At 40.0% G+C, this 15,223-nt stretch overlaps 1 protein-coding gene across 1 annotated transcript in view; it reads right to left on the bottom strand.

The window, feature by feature from the left end:
- The window catches only part of LOC125486433, a 30,519-nt gene that overhangs the window by 6,448 nt on the left and 8,848 nt on the right, over positions 1-15,223 (bottom strand). The window contains exons 3-4 of the mRNA XM_048613878.1: positions 15,136-15,197; positions 7,232-7,375 (exon numbers count right to left, since the gene is read on the bottom strand). Coding sequence (XP_048469835.1) covers positions 7,232-7,375; positions 15,136-15,197 — 206 coding nt within the window. The remainder of the gene's footprint in view (positions 1-7,231; positions 7,376-15,135; positions 15,198-15,223) is intronic.

Below are 15,223 nucleotides of genomic sequence, written 5' to 3' on the forward strand. Positions count from 1 at the left end.
AAAATGTGTGAATGAGATTACGTCTCATTCTTCTAAATTCCAACAAGTAAATTCCTAACCTGTTTAACCTTTGCTCATAAGACAATCCCTCCATACCAGAGACCATACTAACAAACCTTCTCTGAACTGCCTCCAATGAAACTGTATATTTCCTTAAATAAGGGGACCAAAACTGCTCACATTACTCCAGATATGGTCTCACCAGCACCTTGTACAGTTGCACTAAGACTTCCCTACTCTTGAACTCCAACCCCCTTGAATTAGGTCCTAATTTTCCATTAGCCTTCCTGGTTACCTGCTGTACCTGTGTGCTAGCTTTCCATGCTTTGGGTACAAGTGCACACAAGTACCTTTGTCTTGCAGTTTTCCTCCAATTAAATAATACTGTTCTTTGGTTTCTCCTTCAAAAACAAAGAACTTCACATTTTCCCAAATTATTCTGTTTGCCAACTTTTTGCTCACTCATTTAACCTATCAATATCTCTTTGTAAAATGTTTGCATCCCTCTTGCAACTTGCCCTTTCACCTACTTTTGCACTGCCTGCAAATTTGGCTACAGTACATTTGCATCCTTCCTTCAAATCATTAATATATATTTAAGGTAATGGCAGTCCCAGCATTGATCCCTGTGGAACTCTATTGGTTACAGGTCACCAAACTGAACAAGAACCCCATATCCCACTCACTGCTCTGTCCACACCAATTAACTATCTCCAATACTGTGGGCTCTTATAACTTAACCTTTAGTGAGGTACCTTGGGGATTGCCTTTTAGAAGTCCAAATATAACACATCTAATGGTTCTCCGTTATCTACTCAGTTGAGACTTCTTTGAAAAGCTAACGAAATAGTCAGGCACGATTTCCTTTTCATGAAGCCATGCTGACTCTGTCTGATTAGATTATGATTTTCCAAATAAGCTATTACTTCCTTAATAATTTATTCCAATACTTATCCAACAATAAATGTTAGGCAATCGGTCAACAGTTACCTGCTTTCTGCTTCCCTCCCTTTTTGAATAGGGGTGTCACATTAGCAGTTTTCCAATCCTCCAGTACTTCTCCAAGATGTAAGGATTTTTGGAGATTATAACCAGTGCATCCACTCTCTCTATCTAGCTTCTTCTTTTACAATCCTAAGATGGACGCCATCACGGCTAGGGGACTTATCAACCTTTAGCCTCATTAGATTGTCCATTACTAATTCCCCAGTGATACTGTTGGTACTTAATTCCTCCCCCCATTTTCTTAGGTATCAGTGGGATATTCTAAGCATATTCCACCATAAAGACTGATGCAAAATATCTGTTCAACTCTTCTGCCATTTCCTTGGTCCATGTCACGATCTACCCAGATTTATTTTCTTAGGGGCCTATGTTCACTTTGACTTCTCTCTTCTTTGGCTAAAATAAGTTTCTTTAGCCAATTCTATCCTCACTTTCTTGTAATTCCCTTTAAGTTAAACACAGTTGTTTCCAACGCAAGTTTCTCACAGTCGAACTGAATATTAAACTATATTGTATTATGGTCTTTTCTCCTTCAGAGACCTTTACACTGGGGTCATTTATTAAACCAGTCTCATCACCCACTACCAGATCCAGGATAGCTTGTTCCCTGATTGGCTCCATGACATTTCTCTGGAAAACTATCCCTAATGCACTCTATGAATTTGCTGCTGTAATTACCCTTTCCAACTAGATTGACCCAATCAACAAGATTAAAATCACCCATAATCATTGCTCTATTCTTCTTATATGCTCCTATTATTTGTTGACTTATGCCCTTTCCGACAGAGTGGCGACCGTCTGAGGTCTATGCACTAGGAGCAGTAGTAATAGTACTCCAAGAAGACAGAATATAACTAATTCCCTGACTTTCAATGGGCAGGATGGTGGCACAGCGTTTAGCACTGCTACCTCACCTCGCCAGGGACCCAGGTTCAATTCCAGGCTTGGGTGACTGTCTGTGTGGGGTTTGCACGTTCTCCCAGTGTCTGCGTGGGTTTCCGCTGGATGCTCTGGTTTCCTCCCACAGTCCAAAGATGTGTAGGTTAGGTGGATTGGCCATGCTAAATGTGGGGTTACAGGGATGGGGATGTGGGGGTGGGATGCTCTTCGCAGGGTCAGTGCAAACCCAATGGTTCAAAAGACCTCTTTCTGTACTGTAAGGATTCCATGATCACCATCAGCATTGACAAGAAACTGAAGTGGAATAACTACTGTTGATAAAAGCAGGTCAGAAGCTGGAAGTTCTGAGATGAGTAACTGACCACCTGATTCCCCAAAGTTTGCCATCATAGACAGAGCATAAATCAGGAGTGTCACAGAAGACAGTTGCCTGGATACCAGCTCCAACAACACTTAACACCATCCAGGAAAAACAGCTCACTCGACTGGTACCCCAGATCCCACCTTAAGCATTTACTCCCTTCATAGAGGGTTGTGTATCAGTGAATACCATAACACACAAGGAATTACAGATTTCCCCTGCCCTCCACGTGGAAAATCAGTTCCAAGATTTCACTTCCAAAATGCTCATTAAAATTATGCCCTATGTCCCCATTAATTAACTTATCTACAATGTGGAATCATTTTGATTTAATTGCATGGCAGAGTCTCAAGGAAATGAAAAATAAATGCCTATGTCTGAACGTGTACAACAATTTAAACCTTCCCAATTAATTTCAAACAATCTTAGCATTAGCAGTTATACTTATGCCTGCAGACTTTCCAAGAATCAAGCGTAGCTCCTTGAGGTTAACAGCAAATGTGTAAACCCATGGTGTGCCTTCCTAGTTCCAGTCACATGAATCCACATTTGGAATATCAAGAGCAATTTTGGGCCTGGTATTTATGAAAGGATCATTAGAGGGCTGTCCAGAGGAGTTTGCAAAAGTGATCCTGGGAATGAAGACCTTATCATATGAGGGGCAGTTGAGGACTCTGGGTCTTTACTCAATGGAGTTTAAAAGGATGAGGAGGATCTGACAGAAACCTACAGAATACTGAGAGGTGTGGATAAAGTGGACAGGAAGATGATGTTTCAACGGGTAGAAGAGACTAGGATCCAAGGGCACAGCCTCGGTGTGAAGGGACAATCCTTCAGAAATGAAATGAGGAATCAGGTAGGTGGTTAATCTGTGAAACTCATTGCTGCAGAGGACTGTAGAGGCCAACTTACTAAGTGTATTTAAAACAGAGGCTGCTAGGTTCTTGATTAGTAAGGGGATCAAGGGTTATGGGGAGAAGGCAGGAGAATGGGGCTGACAAGCGTATAAGCCATGATCGAATGGCGGAGCAGATTCGATGGGGTGAATGACCTAATTCTGCTCCTACATGTTAATGTCTTCCTATTTCATCAATATTATAAGAATTTGCACTCCAGCACCCTTGACATAAAGGCAAAGGGGAACAAGTTATGCTTTGGTTGCATAAAACCTTGATCAGAACCTGTTCAGATAAATGCATTCAATTCTGGGGCATGGAAGACATTGGCCTTGGAGACAGTAGAGTGGAGATTAGAAGATTGTTACGAAGGAGAGTTCGACATCTCCCTGATAACTAAAACCAAAACATCCCGAGAAACTGGCCTCGCCTTGTAATCTGTTATAAGAAGTGTGAAAAGTGGTATAAGCTGCCTCTCACTTTCCAATCTGTTATAAAGGAGTTGTTAAATAAAATAAAATCCTTTCACTCATTCTATAATCAGCAAGTAACAATTTATTTATCTAACTCCAACAGTAAACAAATTAACAGAACTACTAACAGACCAAACAATTCCCAAATAAACAAAATTCTAATGATATGTTGTTCTAATAGATAGAAGTCCCACTTATATGACCCAAATTAGTAAGAAAAATAAATTAAAACTTAGCCTCTCAAAATTACAGCCAGGATAAGTCTTCTGGAATGGTCCATGCCTTCTCTGCTGATCCTCAGTCAGGAACACCTTTCTCCATTGAACTTTTCTGTCAGGAATATTAGCTAAGAGTACCGTAATACGTTTATTTAGACGGTGCTTACTCTGAGAGCTTAGAGATTTCTGTGAGAGCCAGTGAGTTTCTCTTCAGATGGCAGTTCACTTTCATGCCGATTTTCAAATAACCTCTTCTTTTACACCCTTGAGGACCTATCAATTTCTTACAAAAGGATTGGTCCTGGGTTGCCAAAACCATCAGATTTAAATTTAATTGGGTTTTGGCACCTAGGGTCTGGTTTAAATTAAATTAGCTAAATTCAAAAACCTGTTGTCTTGGTAAAAATGCTGCTTTGCCTGTTAACAGTATAGCCTTTTGATACAATGTTTCAATTTCAAGAACTCCCTGTATATCTGCTGCTAACTGCAGACATTTTCTTAATCTCCAAGCCTAACAAAAAACCCATCTTTCGAAGTGTCCGCACACTCTTCCCCCCTATCATTTTACAAACATCACATACTCTACTCAACTTTGCAACAGGGATGAAGAGGGCAGATGTGAGATCATAAGTAATAGAAAGAGCAGAGCATCTGGTGTATAAAGCCTGCTCTGTCTTTTAGTGAGATAATAGCTTATCTGACTGGAGTTCTGACTATCTACTTGTCAGCTAGAACATTCAACTTGCTTGATGATCAAAAATCCTTCTAACTCAGGTTGTATAAGTTTGACATACATTTTCTTCAAGTACGATAGACAGAAGATCAAAATAGATTCCACCTGGTAGATAAATTAATTTCTCTGGTGGGAACATGGATATAATTTTAATTTGAGCCCATTCACCTCAAGTCTCAGCCTGACCTGCTCCTGTGGTCACACTATTTGTATGGCTGGTCCAGGTCAGTTTCTAGTCCATGGGAGATTCAATGATACTGATGTCAAATCAAGGAGCAGTGCTTAGATTCTGACTTGTTCATAGAACCCCTATAGTGTGGAAGCAGGCCATTTGGCTCATCAAGTGAGCACCACGCCACTGAAGAGCATCTCAGCCAAACCCACCTCCCATCCTATCCCTGCATTTTCTATGGCTAATCCTCCCAGCTTACATGTCTCTGGACACTATGGGCAATTTAACATGGCCAATCCACCTAACCTGTACATCTTTGGACAGTGGGGGGAATCGGAGCACATGGAGGAAATCCACACAGACATAGGGAGAATGTGCAAACTCCGCACTGACAGTCGCCCGAGGGTGGAACTGAGACCCGGTCCCTGATGCTGTGAGGCAGCATTACTAACCACTGAATCACTGTGCCGCCCAGGATGATCATTGTCATCACTGGAGATGATCATTGTCTGGCACTGTAATGACAAAATGGACACATGAATTTGGACCTGGAGTAGACTTTTTGGTCCCTTAAGCCTGATCTGTCATTCAATAAGATAATGGCCGATCTGTTTGTGACCTCAACTCCATGTTGTACCTAATCTGATATTTTCTGGTTCCTTTGTTAGTCAAGTATTTACCACTCTGCCTTAAAGATATTTAATAATTCCACCTCCACCACTCTCTAAAGAGTTGCACAAGCTCACAACACTCAGCAAATAATTCTGCTAATCTCCATCTTACTGTATTCCCAGCTCAGTTCTGGTCATCAGGATTTTGCATGTTGCACTACGATCGCCTCTCATTCTCCTAAACTCCAACAGTTACACACGCTACTTGGTCAACCTTTCCTTTTTGAATAGCATCCTTGCACCAGGAATTTGTCAAGTAAAGCTTCTTTGAACTGCCCCTATTGCAAGAACGTCCTCCCTAAGGAGACTAAAACGATACACAGTACTCAATTAATACGATCAGACAAACAACCCAAGGCCAGAATGTTGCTCAGGTCTTACTACACACAAATATCTCCACTTTTGACTTTATTTTGGAGTCAAGGTCATTGAAGAAGCAGTTGAAGTTTACAATCCTACTCTAAGGATCTAAGGGCATTTGTGGTGCAATGGTAGTGTCCCTGCCTCTGAGCCAGGAGACACAGATTCAAGTCCCACCTGTTCCTGAAGTGTGTGATAGATCACTGAACAGGTTGATTTGAACATATCTGCCCTGAGGAACTAATGCAGTGATACGCTGGGATGGATGCATTTGGCTTCCAATAACAACTAGCTTTCTTTGCACTGGATACAACTTCCAGCCAGTTGTTAGGAAAGGGCATCAAGAAATAGGCAGGAAAAAACGGCTGAACAGAACTGAGTAGTGTGAACAGCCAGGGCAGAGCAAGCACAGGGGAAGAATGTTCCTTCATTCTTCAAACTAATTTTCAAGGTAAAGGTATCAATCCACCAACTAATTATGACATTATTAACAACAAAGGAAACAATTCATTCAATCTTGAGCATCTTTAACCCAATCATTGCTCAAATAATTTCTTAAAGCTGATCTCAAAAGGAACAATTTTACTTTGGCAACCTACTCTGGCTCCCCTTCTGTCAGAACTTCGATGTCCTTTCTCGATCCTCAACCAGAAAATGTTCACAACATTAGCTCAAACAACAATGGCTATTTTAAGATCTATTACAGTTCAAATCTCATACAACTAAGTCTCTGCTTTCACTCTCTGTACCCTTAGTCAAAGTCAGAATCAATGATTGGTTTCATACCTGAAGATCTTGAGATGGTGAGGAGGAGTTTAAAAAGAAAGGATAATCAGCCCTGAACTTGCCCGCCACTGGTTTTAATGGAGGTGAACAGCCAAATCATTGGCAGGTGGCAGGAGACTAATGAAAATATTTTGAGGAAGCTGTATGCCTCTATTTTAAGTGAAGACTTACTTTTATTACCATCAGCCTAGGTTTCTGATCCTCAGATAAAGAGGGAGCAAAGCCACTTGCCTTGCCTTCAAATATCTTCTCAATAACTTCATATCATTGCTTGCAAGGCAGAGGAACAGGAGTGCTTTCATGCATCCCCTCAACCTATCTAGTTCATCTTGTGTAATCAGCTATTCTCCACAACTTTCCCAGATGTTCAACTACCCCTCTAACCCAACAACTGAATTTTGACTTCTCTCAACCACAATATCCTAAGTGCCTCCAACCCACTGTTTTTCAGCCCAATAGCCAGCCAACCTGTTAAGCTCACTAGCTGTCGACTGGGTTAGGATCAAGATGAAAGTGTTCACAATAGGCCTCACTAAACTGGAGTTCCCATTACCAAATCCTTCCCTTTTACACACTTTTCCTGTCTTGTACGTAATATAGGAATTCTGGTTTTTACTGGAAATTGCACACAATGCAGCCTTTCATTGTCAGCTTACTTTCTGAACTGACGTTGTGCCTGGGATTTGCTTGAAGGCCTTGTCCACGTCACCACCTGCACCTGTATGGTCAGCATGTTTTGACTCAGGCGTGTTCATTTCTTCAGCATCCCGTATCTGGTCAGAAAATGCCTCTATATCCTCCTGTAGTAAAGAGAAAGTAATTAAGCCAAGAACTATGCACTGCCGAACAGCTACGGGAGCAGCCACGTTGCATCCCCAAAGTCTAGCAGCAATTAGTTGTATGATATTGGTTTCTATGAAATGCCTACACTTTGTTAATGCTCTGAGTCATGAGCACTACGCGGAAAAGAAATAAATAATGGAAATGCTGTTCCTTTCTGCTCTCAAGACTAGTGATTATCAAGCTCAAAGCAACACAGATGGTTCCTGAACATGCATTGTTCTCCTTCCTCATAACAAAACAGAGGGAAACATCCACTGATAAAACTGCACTCTTTTAATCCTAAGTAGGCAGAGTAGTCTTTGGTAGCCTGCACAATGCCAATGGATTAGATTTGTATCCGTAGACAAATGTGTTAATATACTGTCCAATGTACAAGCCAGAATTTAACGAGTCCAAAATATCCACATCTTATTCGAATCATAGCGTCAGTAACCTGATTGTCTTCTCTTCTGATATCCTCACAGCCTGAAATGTAAATGGCTCTATCCCTTTCAAAAATGTCACAAGATAGATGGCAATGTGATGGAATGCATAGGAGTCATTAGCTCACATTTTGGTCAATTAGATCATATTTGGTTGTGGAAACAAAAACAGAATTTGCTGGATAAGCTCAGCAGGTCTGATAGCATCCATGGAGAGAAAGCAGAGTTAACATTTCAGGTCCTGTAATCCTTAGTTGCGGAAAGGCAGCTGAATGGAATTAGAGGCAAGGGTACAAAATTTGATGCCACCCAGCTCTATCAATCCCTGCTGCCAATATCTCAGATTGCCACTACTGGATGATGTTGTAAAGACACTTCATATTTTAATATTGCTTGGATAATCTGTTATAAAGAATTGTGGGGAAAAAAGGAACTTATTTCACATTTTGAGGACATACCCTGGACTGATTTATTTAATAGAGATCATTGGAAGTTCCTTGTACCTTGGAGATATTTTTAACGAGGCTTCCTAATAATCGCTTAACTGGTGATAACTGTTCGCTTTGCTATAGACACGCTAGGGCTATTTTGAATAATGACTGACTTGGATAATTTCTGGTTTTATCTGTTTTAGTTGTAGGAAAGGCTGTTAAAAACAAGTCAACTTGAAGGAAAGCTCACCATAAACAAGTTGCCCAGCTGATCACTTCCATTTCTGATATATAAAAAACCCTCAATCAGATCAGAATGAAAGATATCTTGTTATTTTGACAGTCATTACAAGACCATGAAGCAAGCTGCTGGCTCAATTTCCGAGACAATTGTGCATGATTTGTGGCTTGACTTGACATCACAGTAACATACTTCAGCACATCATAGTCATCCTTTTGCCTCAAGTCCCTTTTTTTTTTCCCAGAAAGCCAACCCCTGCAGAGAAATCTTTTTTTCTTTTCTCTTTTTCCTAAACAGTTTGCGTGTGTTTATAGGGATATTTATAGGAATAAAATGCTACTTCCATATTACCAACTGCAAACATTAAGTATTGTATCTTTATTGCATAAGCTTTGTTATGACGATACACTCAATATTGTTTTATTAAGAAACCTGAATGGTGGATGTTTTTGTTTAAGTATGAAAGTATGAATATTGTCATGTCAGTATCATGGAAAAAGCATGTTTATTTTGTGTTGCGACAATGCAGTGGTGAGACTAGAGTTAGTGTAATATTCCAGCCTCAGCTGTAACAAGGAGGAGAAAATTTATTGAATTAAATTTTGGGAAATGCTGCGATTGTCTTTCATCTCCATGATAAACTTCTTTCCCAAGCTACAGACTCCAATCTTCACACCAGAGTCAGTGAGAGGCTGAACTAGCCTGTTCGCAACCATGTGTCATATTTAAACTCAGAGTGAGCTTTCAACTTCATATTAACACCAACAAAAACAAAACTGAACTTCTTCCTTTGTCACATCACATGGTTCAACACAACCAGTGATGAAACCTTCCATTCATACATTTGTTGCTTCTAGGTTTAACTATTATAATTCACTGCCTCAATTACAGGAACAGCAATGCATTGAAAGGTAGGATACAAGTGAATTAAAACGAGGAGGGGGGCTCGGTACTAACCATGACAGATTATTTCCCAAAGCCCGAGTGACAAACCTAGAGCAGGAATGGAATACGCAACTGCTTTTATAAGGCTAAAACATACATCTCTGATAGAATACCCAACTTTTTCATTCAAACATGAGATTTCGCATCACAACATTTATTGCACATTCCTCGTTTCCTTCGATGGTGTGAGATCCTACCTTGAACAATCACAGTCCATTTACTGAAGGTAGACCCACAATGCTGACAGAGGAAGTACCAGGATTTTGAATCAGTGACACTGAGGGAACAGCGATACATTTCCAAATCAGGATGGTGAATGGTTTGGAAGGAAACTTGCAGGTGCTGGTGTTCCCATGTATGGGCTATGAGTAGATGGTCATGGTAGTCTATTAGAGATTTTAGTATGTGGCCTTAATGTCAAGGGCAGTCATTCACACCTCATTGATTTAAGTACGAACACAGCAGACTTGCCAGTCATATCTGTTAAAGCAAATACTGCAGATGCTGGACCATAACAAATAGGAACAGTAAACCATTTAGCCCCTCAAGTCTGATCCACCATTCAACAGGCTCATGGCTGTTCCAACATGCTTCATATCCACTTTCCTGCTTTTTCCCCTTAACGCTTAGTTCCCCTACTGGAGGCCTGAAATATAAACACGAAGTGCTCGAGAAACTCGGCAGATATGACACTGGTAGAGACAAAAATGCCCCAAGTTAACATTTCAATGAGTCAAATGATTCTTCTTGAGAACTTCAAAAATCTTTAATGCTCTTCCCATAGCTGCTCTGCCAGACCTACTGACTTTCTCAATAAATTCAGAATTGTTTTTTCAAATTCTGGAATATGCCCATCACAACCCAGCATCATACTGTTAGTGAAGAGCAATAAAATCAGAACTGATGGCATACTGAAGGAAAATAATTTAAATGTGTTCAACAGTGGCATTAAACTAAGAGTTTCCAACTATCCAGTTGATGTCAAAGATAGCAAAGCAATTAATGGTAAGCACTCCAGATGGTTCATGAAGCAGCGCAGCTATAAGGGCGAACACCTACGAGGTGCTTCCAACCAAGCAGTTAAAATTATGACATACAGATGGCTGAAACTGGCTAACTGAACACGGTGGCATCATCTGGTCCAGTGGTTTCAGCATGCACATTATGCTTACCTTCCAGGTGATTGGTAGCCTGAATGAATGAATGAGGAAATCTTACTTCGATAATATTATTAGAAGAACTCTAACCAAGAAATCGTGAATAAATGCTAACTCACTTAGGAAATCACAATCAGTGATATCTTAATGCCAAATTTCAACTGAGGTAGATATTAACCCACAGAATTAGTATAAGGTTGCAAAAGAAGTTCCAGCTTTTCACTGTAACTAAACATTAATAGGTACTTGTTAAAATTTGATCATTTTGTGCAGTATGCAAGAAAAGGGTCTGTTTCCGTGCAGTATGACTCTGGCTGTGTCAGTGTGAAGTCAGCAAGTTTAGACAACACTAACTAGCAAGCAAGCTCTAACAATGAGTTAATTGGGTGTATCGGGTCTGGGTTGTTCAGCTTATTGGTGATAGGCTTGAAACCTTAATGAAAGATTTTGGGAATTTGCATCATCTGGTTCTTAGAGTTCAACCAGACTTGTGTTTATCAGTCTATAGGCACAATAAATTTGTCATCATCTCCCTCCTTCCAATTTTTTTTTCCTTGGTCACCTTTATTATCAGGAATTAATCAAAAAGTGTAACTGACTTAACTGCGAAGTTAAGACAGAGGGAATGATATTTTTTCTGAGGGTAGTGAATCTGTGAAATTCTTCAGAGAGCTGTCGAGGCTGGATCATTAAGTATATTCAAGGCTGAGATAGGCATTTTTAATCAGTAAGGGGATCAAGAGTTATGGGAGAATGGCAGGAAAGTGGATTTGATGATGGTCAGATTAGCTATGATTTCAATGAATAGTGGAGCATACTTGATGGGCTGAAAAGCCCACTTCTGCTTCTGTCTTGTGGTCCCTGATTATGGAGTTCTTGTACTTCTATTATCTCCTGTTGTTAACACACACTTTCTTGCATTATTTTTCTCATTTTGCTTGGCCATTTCTCCATTTCTGATGTTTCCTGCTTGACTTTGTACATTTATTTCACAAAGCAAACTCCTTCTATTTAATGCCACTGATCTCTGTTCTTCAAAATTCTATTATTTGGAGACACACAACTCACTGGAATGTTGACGTTTCGGGCCTAGACCCTTCATCAGAAAAGATTTTCTGATGAAGGGTCTAGGCCCGAAACGTCAGCCTTCCTGCTCCTATGTTGCTGCTTGGCCTGCTGTGTTCATCCAGCTCTACGCCTTGTTATCTCAGATTCTCCAGCATCTGCAGTTCCTACTATCACTGGAATGTTTTCAGGACTTACCATTGGCAAATTTGAGATTATTCGGGAAATGATACTGCTTCCCTGTTAGATGCCATACTGTCTTGCCAGGCCATAAATATCTCCCTAAATAAGACATGGTGGATTTACAGATTGTTCATGACCAAGGAATTAAGGTCAAGGGTTAAATTCATTAAGTATGCTTTGAGATTTCGATCATATGGCCCGTCTGTTACCTTCGTTATCTCTAAAAAGATCCTATGACACACTTAAGAATGGGTTGTCCTGCCCAATATTTAGGTCTTTAACCAATTCCACCTAAAAAACAGCCTAATGGTCATTCCTGATACTAGACAAATTCAATATCACTGTAAATTAACTGTTAAGCACACAGAAAAGGTTATATATAACTTCAATTTCTTCACTTTTTATTGGTTTACTGAATCCAATGATCTCACAGTAGGGAACACAAAGCAAAAGTACAGATGAAAGAGACAGAGCACCAAAGAGATGAGGAGACCAAAACTGCACACAATATTCCAGATGTGGCCTCACCAACCCCTTAAATAATTGCAGCAAGATATCCTTGTTCCTGAACTTGAATCCACTTTCTATAAAGGCCAACATACAATTAACCTCTTTACTGCCTGCTGCACCCACACACTTACTTTCAGCAACTGGTGCATGAAGACACTCGGGTCTTGTTGAACATTCTCCTCTCTCAATTTACGTCCAAATAATCTGCCTTCCTATTTTTGCTACCAAAGTGGATAACCTCACATTGATCCACATTATATTGCATCTGCCATGCATTTGCCTCCTGACTCAGCCTGCCCAAATCCAAATGAAACATCTCCTCACAGCTCACCCTTCCATCCAGCTGAGTGCCATCTCCAAAGCTGCAGATATTATACATAGTTCCCTCATTTAAATCATTAACATATACTGCGAATAGCTGGGCTCCCAGTACCAATCCCTGTAGTATCTCACTCATCACTACCTACCATTCAGAAAAAGACCCATTTATTACTAACTGTTTCCTGTCCACTAACCAATTTTCTATTCATCGCAATACATTACCTCTAATTCCATGCACTTTAATTTTATGCATTAATCTCTTATGTGGAACTTTGTCGAAAGCTTTCTGAATGTCCAAATAAACCACATCTACTGGCTTCCCTAACAACTCCACTAGAAACATCCTTGAAGAATTCCAGTACATTTCTCAAGCATGATTTCCCTTCTGCAAACCCATACTGACTGCATCTGATTCCACCACTGTTTTCTAAATGCTCTGTCATAAAATCCTCAATAATGGACTCTAACATCTTCCCCACTACTGACATCAGACTCACTAGTCAAAATTCCACTTTCTCTCAACCTCCCTTTTTAAATAGTGGTGTTACATAGGAACTGTTCCAGAATCTAAAGAATCTTGGAAGATGAGCATCAATGCATAGACTATTTATCAGGCTACTTGCTTAAATACTCTGGCGTGCAGATTATCAAGCCTTGGGGATTTATCCACCTTCAATCCCATCAATTTCGCCAACACCATTTCTCTACTTAAACACATTTGCTTCAGCTCCTCCCTCTCATGAAACCCGGTGTTTCCCTTCATTTCTGGTATATTATTTGCATCCTTTGTGAAGATACAAATGAAGTTTGAATTTAAGGTATATCAACCATTTCTTTGCTCTCCATTATAAATTCCCCCTGCTTCTGACTGTAAGGAACCTATATTAGTTTTCACCAATCTTTTTCTCTTCATTTACCAAGAGAAACTTTTAAGTCAGTTATGTTCCCCACAAACTTGCTCTCATACTCAATTTTCGCTTTTTTAAAATCAATCCCTTGGTCCTCCTATTCTGACAGCTCACCTGTTCCCAATCCTCAAGTCTACTCATTTATTTTCCTCTTGCCAATTTGTATGCCTCTTTTCTTTTTTGTTTTACATCGATTACAATCAAGGTTTAGCCTCTATTCTTTGTACTCTTGTGCCTGACAGGAATAAACAATTTTAGCAGTTCACCCATTCACTCTTTGCCATTACCGATCCTGTCATTCTTTTCAGGAACATTTCCCAATCCATCAATAGCCAACTCACATCTAATACCATCATTGTTCCCCTCATTAAGATTGAGGACCCTCATCTCAGAATCAACTACCTCACTCTCTATCTTGATGAAGGATTCGATCATCCTATGGTCACTCATCCCCAAGAGGCCTCTCACAAATACATTACCATTATTCCTTACTCATTGCATAATACCCAGTCTAAAATGGCCTTTTCCCTAGTTGGCTTCTCAACATATTGATCTAAAAACCATCCTGTACACTCTAGGAATTCTTCCTCTATGGTATTATGATGAATTTGATTCGTGCAATATTTACGCTGATTAAAGTTACCCACCACATGCATCTCTGATTTCCTGTTTAATGCCATTCCCAACATCACCAATACAGCCTGGCAGTCTGTACCTCCACTAACATTTTTTACTCGTTCTTATTTTTCCCAATTCTATCCACACAGCTTTGGCATTGTTGGAGCTAATATCTTTGCTCAATATTTTGTTTATATCCTTTTTAACCAATAATGCAACTCCACTGCCTTTTTCTTGCAAATCCTTCCTAAATACTGAATATCTCTATGTTCAGTTCCCATCTCTGGTCACCCTGCAGACACATCTCTATAATCCCAACCATATCATATATGTTTACACCTACTTATGTGATTAATTCATACACATTATTTCAAATGTTCCGTGTATTCAGGCACAAAGCCTCAAGGCTTGTCTTTATAAGGTTCCTTGTCCCATTCCCACGCTTTATATCACCCCGTGGGCTTGTTTGATTTTGGCCTTTCATCCCTCCACCTATCACTTCTTACTCCCTTTTTTGTCTTTTATTATTCAATATATCAGAGATATGAAATCATAACATGAAGAGGAGGAGTAGGCCATTCAGTCCCTCAAGGCTGCTCTACCTTTCCAGCAGCTCGTAGGAAATCAGATCATGGCCTTAACTTGCTTTTGCTGATTTCTCCCCGTACCCTTTAATTTTCTTGTGGATCTAAAGTCAACCTAACTCATTCATAATTATATTCATTAACCTAACTTCCATCTCTCTCAACAGAAGAGAATTCCAAAACTAAGACCGTCAGAAGAAATTCTTCTTCATCTTCACCTTAAATAAGAGACACCTTATTTCAACAATGTCAGTTTTAGACTCCCTCACAAAGCAAAACGTCCCCTCAGCATCTATTCTGCCAAGCCCCAGCAGCGTCTTAGCTTCACTTGCCTGCTTTCCACCAAGATCCTCTTCTGAACATTCTTCGGTTTCACAATCCTCAACTCGGTATCCTGAAGAACAAACACAAGTTACCTGC

This window comes from Rhincodon typus, chromosome 29 (assembly GCF_021869965.1).
Source record: "Rhincodon typus isolate 14 chromosome 29, sRhiTyp1.1, whole genome shotgun sequence".
NCBI classification, from domain to species: Eukaryota; Metazoa; Chordata; class Chondrichthyes; order Orectolobiformes; family Rhincodontidae; genus Rhincodon; species Rhincodon typus.